The sequence below is a fragment of the Lactuca virosa genome, chromosome 6 (assembly GCF_052849685.1).
Source record: "Lactuca virosa cultivar CGN04683 chromosome 6, Lactuca_virosa_CGN04683_v6, whole genome shotgun sequence".
Classification (NCBI taxonomy): Eukaryota; Viridiplantae; Streptophyta; class Magnoliopsida; order Asterales; family Asteraceae; genus Lactuca; species Lactuca virosa.
The window spans coordinates 116,611,776-116,628,986 of record NC_136431.1 but is presented as its reverse complement, the minus strand read 5'-3'; the positions used below and the strand labels follow the sequence as shown (position 1 = coordinate 116,628,986).

Below are 17,211 nucleotides of genomic sequence, written 5' to 3'. Positions count from 1 at the left end.
GCTTCAGATTTACTCCGGTGAAGTTGGCTGCCGGAAAAACTTGACGAAGCATAAACCACATGTCTGGATGAAGGTGGAGACGAAACAGATCTGAAGGGAAAGTTGGATCATCACCAGAAGTTCATAGATCTACAGTAGAAAATCGTAGATCTAGAGACAAATATCGTAGATCTGAGGCAGAAATTGAAGATCTAGAACTGGTAGTAGCTTGTACATCTGATGGTGGTGGTTAACCAGTGGTAGGAGACGACGGAGTAGGTGGTGCGGCGGTCGACGATAAATCTGAAGCTGAAACAACTTCATGAATTCGTTTTTAGTGGTGGTTCCAGATATGGGGGGACGTTGTACGACCGGCGGCAACGTCCGTCGATGTGTAGCTGTCGTCGACGATGATGGTGACGTTATCAGATTTGAAGAAATCAAACCAAAAACAACATATCTGATCAGATTAGAGTGACGTCGACATAGATCTAGAAGTGTTGGTTGCATATCTGAAGGCAGTGGTTCTACGTCTAAAGACGGTGGTTCTAGATCTGAAGGCGTCGGTTCTAGATCTGAATGCGGTAGTACCAGATCTGAAAGTTGTGGTCTACCGTCGGCGATATTCTCCTGGTGGCGGTGGTGCCGGCGGTGACATTGGCTTGAAGATGCGGTAAGGGTAAGAGAGAGAAAGAAAGAGTAAGTGAGAGAGTGAGTGATAGAGAGAGAGAGGTGAGAATGTTTGAGTTTGAATAATTGTAGTTTGTATGTTTATAATATAAAATGGAAATTGACAAAAATACCCTTAATGAAAGGGTTCTTAGAGGTTCTTAACATTTTGGGGTTCTCATTTGAACTTTTCTATATATATATATATATATATATATATATATATATATATATATATATATTAGCTAGAAAAATAATTATTTCGAAAACGATATCTTAGTTATCATCGTATCGTATCGTACAACGAAAGCAAAATCAATTTGAATTGTGGAAATGAATAAAAAATAATAAATAAAAAGTTCTACAATGACTATCCAGTAAAATGGCTTAATGAAGTAGCTATTGGTTCAAACGATAACTACAAAAATTAGTAATTTTATAAATTATTTTTTAAATTTTATTATTAGAGATATTTTGAATAAATTAAACATTAATATTATATGAATCAAACTTTCTTCTTCTCTAGTTTACAATCATTTACCGCTTGTTGTCGGGCCGTCATCTGACAATCATCGGAGCCGGACTGTCGTCAGACTAACAATAAATTTAGTGACATTTTTCTGGTCGTATTCACAACTTAATAAAACAAAACATTATAACTCTTATTTCTCTAGTAATACTTTTGAGCACACTTTTTCATTTTTACAGCCGAATTTAATAAAAAAAAATAGAATTACGTCTTGACAAATTCAGTTTTCTCTCTTCTAAATTGTAGATCTCTTTAAAAAAAATATATTGTTTATAAGACATGCACAACTCACAATATCATATTCATAGTTTAATAAACACATTATTTCACTAATTTACACTCTAATATTTTCAAGCATACATTCATTTATATTTTAACACAAAATTATATAAAATCCACCATTTAATATAGTCCATATTCAGTTTAATACATAAAATTCACAACTTAATATGATTCTTTATACATTAATTCACATACTCAAATAATCAAACCCAAACTCTATCACAACCAACTACTACATGCCACCATCATCCATCAACCATCACCAACACCGACCACCCGTGCGACCACCGTCACCTTCCTTCCAGATATGTATAAAGAATCAAACATTTACAATTTAATACTTATATTAAATTATGCATTACAGTTTAAAGCTCATGTTTTTCATTTAAACAATCAGATCTGTAAAATATATAATCATGTATTTATAGCTTAAAACTTATGTCCTTAATTGAAGCAATCAGATTTGCATAAAAAATCATGCATTCACAGCTTAAAACATAATAAAAAATCATGCATTCACAATTTAAACATATAAAAATTCATTCATTAACTGTTGGAAATGATGACCAATATCATTAACTAGTTGGTGATATTTCTAAATAATAACAAAGTCCTTTTTGGTTGGCCTCGTGACACAAATAACATTAAGGAAATGGATAAAATAAGTTGTTAATTTATTATGGAATTAATAAGTTAATTAGAAATCTATTTTGATAATTAATTAAATTGGTTGAATATTATTTAAATTATTTGGATTAATTTGAATATTCTAGAACTCTCCAGTAAGAGGAGGTGGATGATTTCTGCTTATCCTAATGTGTACATGATGCTATAGAAACCCAACAGTGCTATCAAAGCCTAGAACTATGGTGCATGCACACTTATGTAAATCATTAGATTATTATGCCACCTTCTTGATGTGTACATGATGCTATAGAAACCCAACAGTGCTATCAAAGCCTAATAGGTTTTAGTTGTATGCACTAAATTGGTGAAAATCGAAAACAAAAGAAACCTACAAAATCTTGATTATCAATAGACGCGACGCACCCCTTGCTGGACGCGGCGTGCTTGGTCGAGTTTTCTAGAATTCAAATTTATCTGTTTTTTTTTTCGAAAAACCTGAGATAACCTCTTGATTAAAATATTGGTTTAAATTGTTTAAATCTAAATATTCAAATAAGGAGATTAGTTGGAATATTATTTAATTAGAATTTAAATTCAAATATTAAATTAATCGAATATGAATATTATTTAAACTTGAATATTTATCTTGAATATTATCTTAAGTTGTTTAAATTTGTTAAATTTGAATTTTAGATTAATTTGAAATATTTTTTAATAGGATTTAATTTTAATCATTTGGTTAACTAAACTATAATAAATATTTAAAACTTGAATTTAAGGTTTGATTATTTGTCTTGAACTATTTAATAAGTGAATTAAATTCAAAAGAGAAGAATATAAAATTTAAGAGGTTTCAATTTAGTATGTGGTATATGTACTATATGTATAACAATTATACCACATGTATCCTCACATGTTTAATTTAAAAACATTATCATCTAACCAAGACTAAGTGCATCCATTCTAATAGTATTTTAAGGAGATCTATATGATTCCTAATAAGGTCAATTTTTAAAATGATTCATGCTTACCAACCTCACCGCCTTTTGTATTTTGAGAGTGGAGTTACTAAAAGGGTTTGATCTGATTTTGTCTTTCGAGATTAAAAGTATTAATCAATTAATAAACAAAATTCCCATTTTATGTCTAAAAATGTGAGTCTTGTGTTATCCATGAAAACACACATATTGTTTATATTTTGATGATGGAGTGTATGTGGTTAACTAACACACCATTGCAAAAATATAAGTTTAATATGATGTCACTCGTTGAATTATTTTGTTGATGGAGCGCATGTGGTGAACCAACAAGTCAATACGAGAATAATTCTATATCGAGGGTCACACGGTTTTGCATGGTTGATTTACCATCTATTCAATGATCTACAACATCCCCATCATTGTATCGAGATGAGCACAATCATGATTAACATGCCTTTGAATGTCAATGAATCTCAAATAATCTAAGAGTTTCAAAAGTTTGAAACTAGCATATTGCATTTCCTACCTAAATAACTTTGTTGTGCGTTTACAACATCTCTTTACATATCACAAAGCCAAATATGGATCATAGCCTTGTTAATAATTCATTTAGGGTTAAAATTTATTTTAAGTATTAATAAAATAAACAAGAATGGAATCAATGTTGAATGATGTCTTTAAGATTATCCACCTAAATCTACTACTATAAAAGTATAAAAACTTCTCAAAACGATTAGTAAGTAGGATGATCAATCTAGTCTAAATTTGCAGTTTGAGGAAGGTTCTTATTTTCAAATAGAAAGATCATGCCTTTGATATAGATCTTTGTGATTCAGCTCCTACCACTACATTCGAAAACTGTATGAATAGTTATCAAACATATTTTGAGGAGAAATGGAATTTTGTTTACTTAAAAATTGATTATGATCAATTAGCTGACATATACATATAATCAGTTCATTCTGATTTTGATATGAACAAATTGGAAATGTCTATAAAGGAGTTGTATGGCATGTTGAGTCCCTTTGGTACTAACATCGCCAATCATATAATACTCCAACTTCAAATATTCTTATGTTTGCTATCATGAATTGTGTAATGCCCGCAAATTCGGGCTAGTCAATTTATAGATAATAAGCGTAAAAATGACTTTTTGGTAGAAGATTATTTAGGAGAAATAATCTTAACAAAAGTTATACTATACGTGACAAGGATTTCGTACATATAAAGAATGCTAAAATCTGACTTCGTAATAGGGAGTTATGATTTTTCTAAGTTTCAGCGCAGTAGTATACGTCTCAAAAACCTAAGTAGAGATCGATTGATTGTTAGAAAAACAATCTAAACGAGAGTTGAAGATCTCGTCCATATAGTTCCATCGATATAAAGACAGTTGAGAACGGATATCATATGAGAAAGTTATGAATTTTTAACGGACTTTAATAGTCTAAATCTGTTAAAATAATAGCTTTAAAAATACAAGTCAAAATTAGTCGACAAAGTCTAAATGAAAGTTGTAGATCTCATCAATAGCTACGTGTGGATATAACTAATGTCGAAAATGGAGTTAGTATGAAGAATATACGATTTTCTGATGTTTTCCGAGAAGCACCATGAGCAGGTGGGTTGCACGGTGTGTGCCTTTTAGAAGGTGGGGCGTGGACCACCATATTTGTGACACGTGACAGAAAACGAAAGGAGCAACATCTCAGGTGTTCGTGACGCGCAAACCAGGCACGGCGTGCAACTGTGCTATAAATAGGCTTCAACTGCTCATTTATTTCCTCACTCCCCATCCTTTCTCTATCGAATTCCTCTTGATTTAGCCTATTTCCCTTAGGTTTAGTCTGCGGCGCAGCCCTGCGACCCCTGAAGTATTTAGCAAATAGTAGCCATCCAGTAGGATCCCTGTGAGTGTGATTTCCAGACTTTGGTTAGGAAGAAACTCTGTAAGTTAAGCTACACTCTATCACTTTCAGTGTAACTTATATTTATGGTCATTAGTCGTTCTTATGAACCTATAAATTTGATTTATCAGTAATTCCATGTCGTTATACTGATTGGTCTACTTATGGGAGAGGTGTCTAGAATGGACACGTTGGCTTGGTTGTTGGATTTCAGAAAAGCTATTATGCCGAAATGATTCTGCCTCCCGACTGTCCTGCCTGGCTGATCCTTACTTGATAAATATTGATGTATACGTTGGGATTAGTGAGGATTTAGACTATTATTAGTCTCCAGGATCATTAGACTAAAACTTTGTACTAATATTGCTTAGGTCATGTCAAGGAATATCTAAGGTGTTAGGCGAAACTCTACCCAGATCATCAGTCATCCACCTTAGTCACGTGAATGCTTAGTCCTTTTCATGAACATGATTTAATATAAGTATTAATTAAAATATTAAATATTTGCTGGAAATAGTATGTGAATTATATGCTTACTGCATGGATTATATGTTATGATATATATATATATATATATATATATATATATATATATATATATATAACGACTTATGTGTGAACCATATATGGTTCTATTTTATGTTAGGATAAATGGATAATATTATATAATGATATTAAAAGTAGAATTGTTGAGAAGATAAATGATTAATAATACCTAATACTCTTATGGAATAGATATGCACTAAGATAGGTTAGTGTCACCCAAGAATAGAGTCAACATTAATAGTTGGTTTCAGGCATTGTAATCTAGTTTAGGGATAAACTTAGACTTATGGAAGATACCTAGTTCAATTAAGTTGATATCAGGTAGTCTCATTAAGAGAATACACATAACCTAGGATCGGAGAATAAAGTTCTGTTCCATGACACTATCAGGTTTCGATGTACGGTAGCTTCGTACGGGATGACAAGAAACGGTGGATCCTGATCATGCAACTGTTTGCAATATGCTTGGTCACCCCACAGAGTAGGTGACAACACTCGATCATTTTAGACGGTCTTGTAAATTATGATGCTAGTGTGAGCTTATTACTCACAGATGTAGATGAATTGGAAAACCATATTCATCAAATACTCTAACGGCCCATAGGCCTTTATGACTTACATAGGAAAAGGAAGCCCTTGGATGTGTAGTCAAACCCTTACCTTAAATGGTTCGTCGGGGATATAATTTTCCTCGATAATCTTGGACTAGGATCTGTGAGGATCGTTAGGAATAGTCATGTAGGAATGTAAGCCTATATGGATATTGTATGGTAACGGTTAGTGTTGTAGGTCTGATAATGAAGGAATATTATCATATCTATATTGTGGGATTGAAATCCCTATGTATCTCACCAGGTTTTCCTAACTTGACCCACTCAGCTTATATGTATCACAGGTATCAAGACTTAGGCTAGTGAAAATTGGTTAGGATGATGAGTGATTAAGAGACAACCTGCAACGGTATTCAGGATCATCAGGTCTTTACACTGTAACTTATGTATCTGTATTGATTATGACATCCTTAGGGTTTTAATATTTTGGAAACAAACATTTGTAATCAAAATGATCTTTTGTACTGGGATTTTCTACAAATATAAATATATGATTTTTAAAGCGTAAAGAAAAGTTTTAATTGGTTCTAAAAATTAGAGGATGTCACAAATTGAAGCTTTAAGAAGAATAGAGCGAGTTTCCATGCGTAAAAGGCGATTGACGGTAATATACCTAATCTGGCCCCAAACGCCAAGGACAATAGAAATGCTTATGCTAATAAACTATTTGGTTCCAAAATAAAAAGAAAAGGATCAATAAAGCATTAATACCTAATATATCTATAAGATACAAGAACATGGAAAAGAGAGTTTGGTCAAGGATATCGAGATCGTGCTATTATCCTTAAGATAAAAATGTGTATAATATCAAAATGTTTAGTCTACAATCAGATATACAAATTCATAAAGCCATTGGTGTAACATCCATCAAATTCACGAAAAATTTAAACTTTTAAAACCAATCCACAAATCATCATTTATTACAAACTTAGTTTTCAAAACATGTTTAATATCAGAGTTTCCCAAAATCATAAAAAAACACGAGGAGGTGCATGATCACGCCTTTGCCTTCCCGCGATCATCTGAGGTACCTGAAACATAACCCAAAACTGTAAGCCTGAAGCTTAGTGAGTTCCCCCAAAATACCAACACATCACATATCATAATAATAACAGCAAAACAGCATGCAAACAGAGCCTTCAGTCTGACTGGAACGCCCCACTGGCCCACAGTCTACCTGGTACGCTCACAGAACCTTCAGCATGACTGGTACCCCACACCAGGCCTTCAACCTATTTGGACCGTTCTCCGGGCCTTTGGCCTGACTGGTACGCCCCACTGGCCTTCAGTCTATCCAGGACGCCCTGGGTCTGTTAGCCTTCAGCACAAAGCAGGACCGCCTCAACCCACCCACACATACACTGTGTCGACACACACACACATATGTATATATATATATATATATATATATATATATATATATATATATATATATAACAGACAAGCATACAAATAACCAGCCAATAACAAATAGACAGATCTTACAGATCACTAAGCATATCATCATCCTATTTACCAGGATACAGATCTAACAGATCACTATAGTACTCAATCATACGATAAACCAGGATGACAATCCTAATGGTCGGCCTTGGTGCCTTTGACCGGTAAGTACAGTGAGGAAAACTCACCTCACAAGCTAAACAAAACTAATAAGGTCCGACTCCGAGTCTCAGCTCTCAACCGATACCTAATTCCATCAAATGAACAATTCCATCAAACTCCCAAAATACCGTAAAATTCAAAATTGGTCAAACTCAAAGTCAAATTGGTCAAAGTCAACCGGTCAAACCCCCTAAACCAACCAAGTCAACCCAGCCGAGTCAATTCAACAAGGGCTGACTCATGCGAGTATCCGGGGCGTAACCCAGAGGTACGCTTAGCGTACGCGAAGCCTTACATTGACCATCTTATGGGGTGGCTGACCGAGTATGCGGGGTATACTCCCACCTAAGAGGTGCATAACCTCGCAAATCCTAAAACTTCATTAAGTGCTTAATGACTTAAGCACTCAAGCCCATACTTCATATCTGCGGTCCAAATGCACCCAAGAGTCATAAAGTGTCCAACTTTATGACATTACACGTCCATAAAGTCCTTAAAACAAGGTCTTAATCTATTAAGTCCTTAACACAAGGTCTTAATCTATTAAGACCTTCTACAAGATGCATGAGGCAAAACCAACCAAAGGGACTTCATTTTTTTGGCTAAGGACCCTTCCTAGGGTCTAAAAGGACAACCCAAAACATCCAGAACTTGCCATTCTCAAGATGATACTTCTGGGACCAAAAAGATGACATAAAACCCCCATAACTAGATCTACAAGATTAAGAGACAAATGTTTAAGCTTTATACCGTGAAATGCTTGCAAATGAGAGATAGATCCCAAATCTAAGGTGCTTCTTTCCCCAAGTTGAGCTTGATCTTCTTCCTTCCTCTTCAACTCACACAAACACACTCTTTAATACTTGAAATGTCCTCACAAGGAGCTTCTAGGGTTTCAAATCACGAAGAGAGGGTAGAGGTTGGTTAGGTGAAGAGAAATTGGGCCATAAAGATGCTTAAATACCACCCAAACCCTAAAAATTAGGGTTTCCATCTTTTTTTAGTATGCCCTGCGTACATGAGTGTACGCCCCACGTACTAGGGCGCGCCCTAGTACGCTCATCGTACACACATGTATGCTTAGCGTACTCTTTCTGCCCAAATTACAAGAATGCCACTAGGGCTCCAATGGACAATTCTTTGGACTTAGGGACCAAAACGTAATATAACAACTTCAAGGGATAAATGTAGAAATACTTGAACATCGATATGTTACAATTGGAACTTTACTTCTGATCCTTCAGTATTTAACTATGGATAAAGTATTAACATTTGCAAGAATGTGTAGTGACTAAATGAGAGTAAGAAGACTAAAACAACGAGAAGAAAATTAGATCATGAATATCGAGGATTTAGCACTATTCATGCCTATTGGCAAGAGTCAATGAATCGAAATCAAGAACATTCCTTAGTGGCATAGGAGGACAAAGGAGATGATCTTGTTACTATGGAAGAGATCAATGTAAAGGTTACATTGACGCTAAGTTCCACACTAATAAAGACGATTTTGTTCGCAGAAGGAATTTGAAACATTCGGAAAACCCATGCCAAATTTTTCATTTTTAATAATGATACATTCAAATTTATAATTTGTTCAAAAACCATTATTCCGAAATCAGAGTTAAAATAAAGACAACGTCGAATCTCGAATCATAAAGTTGTTGACGTGTGTGTACAATCCCGCCTTCGCAAACCAAATGAGTACCTGTAAAAATATTTAATACACAAATGTAAGCACAAAGCTTAGTGAGTTCCCCGAATATCTCATACGACACACCATATAACAACAGCCTTGGAACTATCTGAAATTCCGAATATCACATACATCATGCAATATAACAACTATGGGTCTTTACCAACGCTGGGGACTATCAACATTCCTATTGGCTAACGGCACCCCCTATAGATTAACAGAACACCTCACGGATTATCCGCAACCCTAGGCACTATCAACAATCTCATGGACTTACAGTAGTCTAGGAATTATTAGCAATCAATTCACATAGAACAGTAATCAATAGATAAGACCCAACTGGTCAACATATAATACCACACAGGCAAGTATGGCGAGAGGACTCATCTCATAAGTAGCATCTAAATTCCACAGCTCTAACTTAGAAAGTATCCATCCTACATCGCACCTAACAACAATAAAGAGTACCCTCTCAGTTTGAAATCCAAAACCCTTAGTTTGACCAAATATCAACCATGGTCAAAAAGTCAACATCAGCCAATGGTCACGTCGTGACCACCCATAGGTCATGTCTGACTGGAAAAGGACAAAATAATCGCGAACACCACATCTCACGACAAGACAGGCTATTGCTCATGTTGTGAGATCTTCTATGATCAGTTTTGAGCATTAAGCTCTTAACCCCTGAAGCCATTCCTTGAGACTTTCCAGAGGGTCTCCCCCAACCCTAAGGACCATAAAAATTGAAGCTTTACAGTCATACATGTCCAATGCATGACTTAAACACCAATTAGGTCAATAAGAGGGAAAATAAGATCAAGACTCATGATTGGAGTCTTAATTAATACCAAAACTCGGATATGAACACATACTAAAAGGAAATGCCTCAATGACCCATAAAGTTGCTAACTTTATAGATCCCATGCATGCTGTCAAACCCATCTATAAAAAGGAAAACATAAACCTTAGATCTAGCATGCATTAGAGATAAAGGTAGAACCTTTATGACATACAAGGGTCCAAAAGCACTGGATGGTGATGATTTAGGAGCTTGATTGCCAAAAGGATGCACCCAAGGAGTCTTCTTCTTCTTCAAAGAACCAAAAATCACTAAATGAGCACCAAACACCACCCATAAAGAACTAGGGTTAGTATTTCTGAGATTTAGAGAGATGGAGGCTGAGAAATGAACCCTAAAACCGAGTTTAGGCTGCTTAAATACGAAGCAATGAAAGATCTAGTATGCTCAAGAGTCATATTAAAATGATATTGCTAAATAACATATGATCCTAAGGGTCACACTAACAACAACTTGATACAATTGATTATTTATTAGAAATTGATTTTAATAAATATTCATAAACTCTTATAATAAATTGGGAAAATATTTATTTCAAGGAAATAATTATTTTACAATACAAGTAACACATTATTTCATAAGATATGAATTAATAAGTCCTGTACAACATTTTGGACTTGGAAAGCCTTTTGTATTTTAGATAAAGACAAAGTTTATATCTTATAAACTTTGAGTTTATAAAATATAAACTCAATCTTTTATTTTTTAAAGCCATGGCCGGTTTTAGGGTCAACGAAGAGAGGCATGGCTTTCCCCTTAGTTTAATCAAAAGAAATCAAACATGGTGCATGCATGGGACAAGCTTGTCTAAAGAGCTTATTGGATAAAGACCTTTAGATTAAGTGTATGCTTTATATAGATTGCACTATTTCAATTTTGCTTTCACTTCTCTCTTGCAAAAGCCGAAAGCACAAGCTCCCTCTCCATCTCTTATCTAGCCTTTGAAGTTCTTGAAGATTTGTTACTTGTTTTGCTCTCTTCGAACATATACTTGGGTATTTGTTCTAAGTTTAAGAGTTAGCATAAGAACTAGCATTCTAATCAAGTTGGAACATTGTTGGTGTCTCAAGGGTTCATCCTCTCTCCATCAACTTCCAAGCCTGCCCTAGAGGACTCAAAGTGCTTCAAAGGTTGTTACAACTTCTTCCTTCTATGGTTGTGTTTTAAATCTTCCTTTTACTTGCAAGACGATCCTTGGTGGGTGATAAAATGTTTATGTTATTTATAAAACTCAAGTCTTCAGTTTGCCATTATTTGTAGTTTTCGAAACTAGTTTTTAAATAAAACCCAACAATTGGTATCAGAGCCACCTTGTAAGTTTGGTTAGTTTTTTTATTTGTGGAAATCTTAGTTTTTGGAGAATATGGATAACTTGTTTTTGTATAAAAACAAGTTCATACATATTTTCTTTGACAACTTTATAATTGTTATTTTATGTGACAAAAACTTACACGCATTTTTTCACTTAAAGTTGTCTTCGAAAAACAAAGGTTGTTTTATGTTTATATGTATTTTAGAGTGCATAAACAAGCCTTGGACCATTTGTGTTGTTGTTTGTGTGATTTGGTTGAAAATGGTTTGTAATATTCTTTTATTTATAAAGTATGTAATAAAAGTAGCTAGTTTTTATTCTTGTTATTTTTTTTATGTAATAGATTTAGACTAGATTTATTTTATGAAAAATGTAACAAGATTAAGATGGAGGCCATTTCTTGAAGAACCATAGAGACCCATGGTTTTATAAAGATTTTATAAAAGTTCATAACTTTTATAAAGTTTTTATAAAATTGCAATAAAGTTGGTTGTCATTGCAAGTGGGAGCTTGAAGATCACATGAAGAACAAGTTGTAATATTTGCTCCCTTTGTCCCTTAGGAAGGACTTAACACTTTTATGTTTTCTCACAAAAGTGTTATATAGTTTAAGGCTTGTTTATGTCAAATGCATGCTTGTGTTGTTTATTTTTCAAGTAAATATTTTATGTGGTTGATAATTTAGTTTTTCACAAACCCAAACTATTTTTTGGACAAAATAAACATCACATGGAGTTTGGATTTCAAAATATAAAATATGTACATTGGATGTAACATATTCTAGCCATAAAATAAAAACCGGTTTTATAAAATTGTTAATTACGACAACTTTTGAAATATTGAATTATGAGTGTAAAAATCATGTTTTTATAACTTATTCAAACTCCAAAGTATTATTTAATAAAAGGAAGTTTTATTAAACAATATTAAAATGTTCTAAATGGCTAAAACACAAACTTAATACTAGGTTTTAATTTTAAAATTGAACCAAGCCAAAATATAAAAACCGGGTTTTTTTATAAGAACCTTAAAAGTGATTTTTTTAGAAAACTAATACCATGACATATTGGATGCATGCAATTGTCATGATATCACATGTTTTAAATAGAATAATAAAACATTCAAATCCCTTTTTTCAAAATGCAAGTCTATGCCGTCCAACTTTAGAAACAATTTGCACATTACTTGTATAATGCTAGTGGGATAAATGATACCTAACCATTAGTATCATCTTTTGGTAGCCAAAGTATTTTTGCGATTTCTGTAACCAAGTTATAGGCCAATTATACAAGTTTCTCTAATTGTATGACTTGATTGGAAACCTCTTGTGATAAAGGTCACCTAAGCAAGAGTGTTCCAAGGCATAGATGAGACCAAACATGTCAAATTAACAAATGGATTGTTTAGGGTCTCATACATCTAGGAATTACAAATGATGTAATTAATACAAGTTATTTACCTTGTTAAAATTGTGTAAATGGGATAAAGGATACCTAAACATTTATTTGATTTGTAACTTGGATCCTAGAATTTAAATAAATAATGTTTTTGGAAACTAAAGGGTATTATTTTTAAAGAATTAAATACTAAATGAAAATTTGTTAAACTTTTGTAGATGGCTCCACCAACTACTGTAACACACCACCACCCAATGAACATTTGGTTAATTCTTGACAAAGAAAAACTTAACCACTCCAACTTTTTGGATTGGCACAAAAATTTAAGAATCGTTTTGAAACAAGAAAAGAAAGATTATGTCCTTGAAAAACAAACCCCTGATGAACCACTTGCTCTCCCAAAGGTTGCATATGATGCATGGCTAAAGCATATAGATAATTCACTTGATGTTTCATGTCTTATGCTTGCCTCTATGGTTCTTGATCTTCAGCGGGATCTGAAACTCTTTACTGCCTTTGACATGATTGAACATCTCAAGTAGATGTTTGGTCAGCAAGCTAGAACCGAAAGGTTTGAAACTGTGAGAGCACTCCATGGCATGAAAATGGAGGAGAGTGGAAATATGAGCACACATGTTCTCAAGATGAAAAGCTATCTGGATCAATTGGAGAGATTGAGCTCTCCATATCCACAAGACTTCGCCAAAAACTTAATTCTGAACTCATTGCCAAAGTCTTATGATACCTTCATCATGAACTACAACATGAATGGGTGGGAGAAACCTATCTCTGAGTTGCACGACATGCTAAAAACTGCAGAGAAGAATATCCCAAGGAAAACCCCCAAAGTGCTCATGATTAGGGAAGGAAAAGTCAAGAAGAACAAAGGCAAGAACTTCAACGGAAAGCCACAAGCTGGCAAGGGCAAAGGGAATAAAGCTCCCCAAAACCCACCACCAAAGAAGAAGTAAAAGGTTGCCAAAGATGACACATGCTTTGAGTGTGGTGTCGTGGGGCATTGGAAAAGGAATTGTCCTAAGTACCTTGTTGAGTTGAGGAACAAGAAGGCCGGGGAAGGCCCTTCAGGTATATCCATTTTCATGATTGAAATGGGACTATATACTTTTTCATATAACACTTGGGTATTTGATACTGGTTGTGGAACTCATATTTGTAATTCGTTGGAGGGGTTCAGAAAGAGTAGGGAACTAAAGACAGATGAGATGGTATTGCATGTGGGCATTGGGGCACGGGTTGCAGTCCAAGCAATAGGACATTTTGATTTACAATTACCATCTGGTCTGTACTTAACATTAAACAATGTGTGTTTGATTACCTCTATTACTAAAAATATTGTATCAGTTTCCCGTTTAAGAAAAGCTCGTTTTAATTTTCAATTTTTTGATGATAATATTCATTCCTTCTTGGATGGAATATTCTATTTTGAGGCTAGACCGATAAATGAAATTTATGAATCAAACCTAGATGACACCTCAAATAATAAGTCCCTTTATAATGTTAACACCAACATGCTCAAACAAGATTTGAACCAAACATATCTATGGCATTGTCGGCTTGGACACATAAACAAGAAGCACATATCTCAACTCTAAAAGAGGGGACTTTTGGGGGCAAATGACATTGAGTCATTTGACATATGTGAATATTGTTTATGTGGCAAGATGACAAAATCCCCTTTCTTTGGAACAAATGAAAGGGAGAGTGTTTTATTGGGCATCATGCACACTAATGTATGTGGTCCCTTTAAAACAATGTCTAGATATGGTGAAAGATATTACATCACCTTCACTGATGACTTTAGTCGTTTTGGTTATGTGTATTTGATGAAACATAAACATGAAGAATTTGAAAAGTTTAAATTGTTTCAAAGTGAGGTTTAAAATCAACTCGACAAAACAATCAAAATCGTTCGTTCGGATAGAGGAGGCGAGTACTTGAGCCAAGAGTTCCAAGATCATCTAAGGAGTCGTGGGATTATCTCACAACTCACTCCACCTAGAACACCACAGCTTAATGGTTTTTCTGAGAGGAGAATTTGGACCATACTTGATATGGTTCGATCTATGATGAGTTGAAGTACTCTTCCTTTATCATTTTGGAGTTACGCTTTACTCACTGCAGCCCGTATCTTGAATATGGCACCAACTAAAAAGGTAGAGAAAAAACCTTATGAGATGTGGTATGGAAAGGCTATATCCTTTTCTTATTTAAAAGTTTGGGGTTGTGAAGCTTATGTTAGACAGGAGACTTCAAGCAAACTTGAGCCTAGATCTACTAAATGCATCTTTGTAGGATATCCTAAAGATTGTTTAGGATATTACTTCTACATTCCTAGTGAGAATAAGATCTGTATCTCACGAAAAGCTGGATTCTTAGAAAGCAAGTTTATAATGGATGAGGCAAGTGGGAGGAACGTGGAACTTGAAGAAGATCAAGAACCTCAACCCGACGCAGCTTTAGTTGGCACTAGTACTGAATAAGAGGTTGTTGAAGATGAAGATATCATTATCCTTCAACCTGTTGAGACACAAGGCGTTCGTAGATCTGGTAGAACTCGTCATGAATGTGAGAGATATGGATTTCTCATTGACGATTGCTTCATGATGATGAATGTTGATGAACCCATCAACTACCGATATGCAATGTTAGATCCCGATTATGACAAATGGCTTGAAGCCATGAATGCAGAGATGCAATCCATGAGAGAAAATCAAGTCTGGGATGTGGTTGAACTTCCTCCCAATAGCAAGACTATTGGAAGTAAGTGGGTCTTCAAGAAGAAGATCGACATGGATGGCAATTTACACACATTCAAAGCAAGACTTTTTGCTAAAGGATTCACTCAAACTCATGGGGTTGATTATGATGAAACCTTTTCACAAGTCGCTATGATCAAATCTATTAGGATACTACTTGCCGTAGCTACATATTATGACTATCAGATATGGCAAATGGATGTCAAAACCGCTTTTCTAAATGGGCACTTGGAAGAAGATGTCTATATGGTTCAGTGTAACATCCGGAATTCCCAGAAGAAGGAAGGTTCATCAAAGATCAAGAAGGGAGGGCCAGTAGATCTGCTTCTTCTTCATCTCAAGCTTCAGATCAAGGTAAAAAGCTTTTACCTTTCTTGTGGGATGATTAGATCTCATGTTCTTGAGATTTAGGTCTTGTAACACCTTGTTGATGGGGCTATGGATGCATCAAGCCCCTTTTTGAGTCTAGACTTCAGATCTGGACCTTGTGATGTCCAGAGAGTCCAAAAGTCCAGAGCCATAGTTGATCAACCAAAGAGTTTTGTGTTTTGGAAGCATTAATGGAGTGGTGATGGCATATAGAGCAATATATGACATGCATGGTCATCAAGATTAAACCTTTACGTGACTTTGGAACATTATGAGGATAGATCTAGAGGATGGAGTTGCAGATCTGCCCTCAGGTGCCCAAATGAGAAATGTGATTGAGTCGACTCGCCGAGTCTATGGGATGGCTCGACGAGTCGGACCGGGTTGTCGCAACGTTCTTGACCCAGTGATAACTCGTCGAGTTGGGGGTCAACTCTACGAGCTGAGTGAAACCTTAGTAGGACCTTTGAGGATACGAGTGGACTCGGTGAGTCCCATGAGTGCACTCGGCGAGTCAGGTCAATTTTGACTGTTGACTCGTATCGACTTCTGTTGACTTTAGGGATGAGTCAAATATGAGCATTTGAGACCATGGAGGGGTAAAATGGTCTTTTTATCCATTCCAAGGGTTAGAAAGAGAATAAAAGAACTTTTGGTGTATTTGAGTAAGAGTGGGGTATTGATTAGATACGATTATCTAATGTGTTAGGCGGAGGCTAGCTTGGGATTCCCGAGTATGTGTCTATTAGTTGCTAGCTACGAGGTGAGTATTCTCACTATACTTTACCTAGAGTGGTAATTTTTGTGTGACCGGACGGTCTTATGTGTTTATTTGAGTTATGTGATGTTATGCATCTTGTCTGTGTGATATATATGCTATATTATGTATTGCTGAGACCGGATCGGAGGGTCCAACGAGCCATGAGACCGGAAGGTGCTCACTGAGACCAGACCGGAGGGTCCAACGAGTAGTGAGACCAGAGGGTCCTCACAGAGACCGGAACAGAGGGTCCAACAAGCCATGGGACTGGAGGGTCTCACTGAGACACATTGACCGGAGGGTCTTACA

General features: G+C 35.2%; 1 protein-coding gene across 1 annotated transcript; it reads left to right on the top strand.

The window, feature by feature from the left end:
* Positions 1–13,538: 13,538 nt before the first annotated feature.
* LOC145121890 (uncharacterized) lies at positions 13,539–13,967 on the top strand. Its single transcript, XM_079057572.1, has one exon. The coding sequence runs from the start codon at positions 13,539–13,541 to the stop codon at positions 13,965–13,967; it is 429 nt and encodes a 142-aa protein (XP_078913698.1).
* Positions 13,968–17,211: the final 3,244 nt, after the last annotated feature.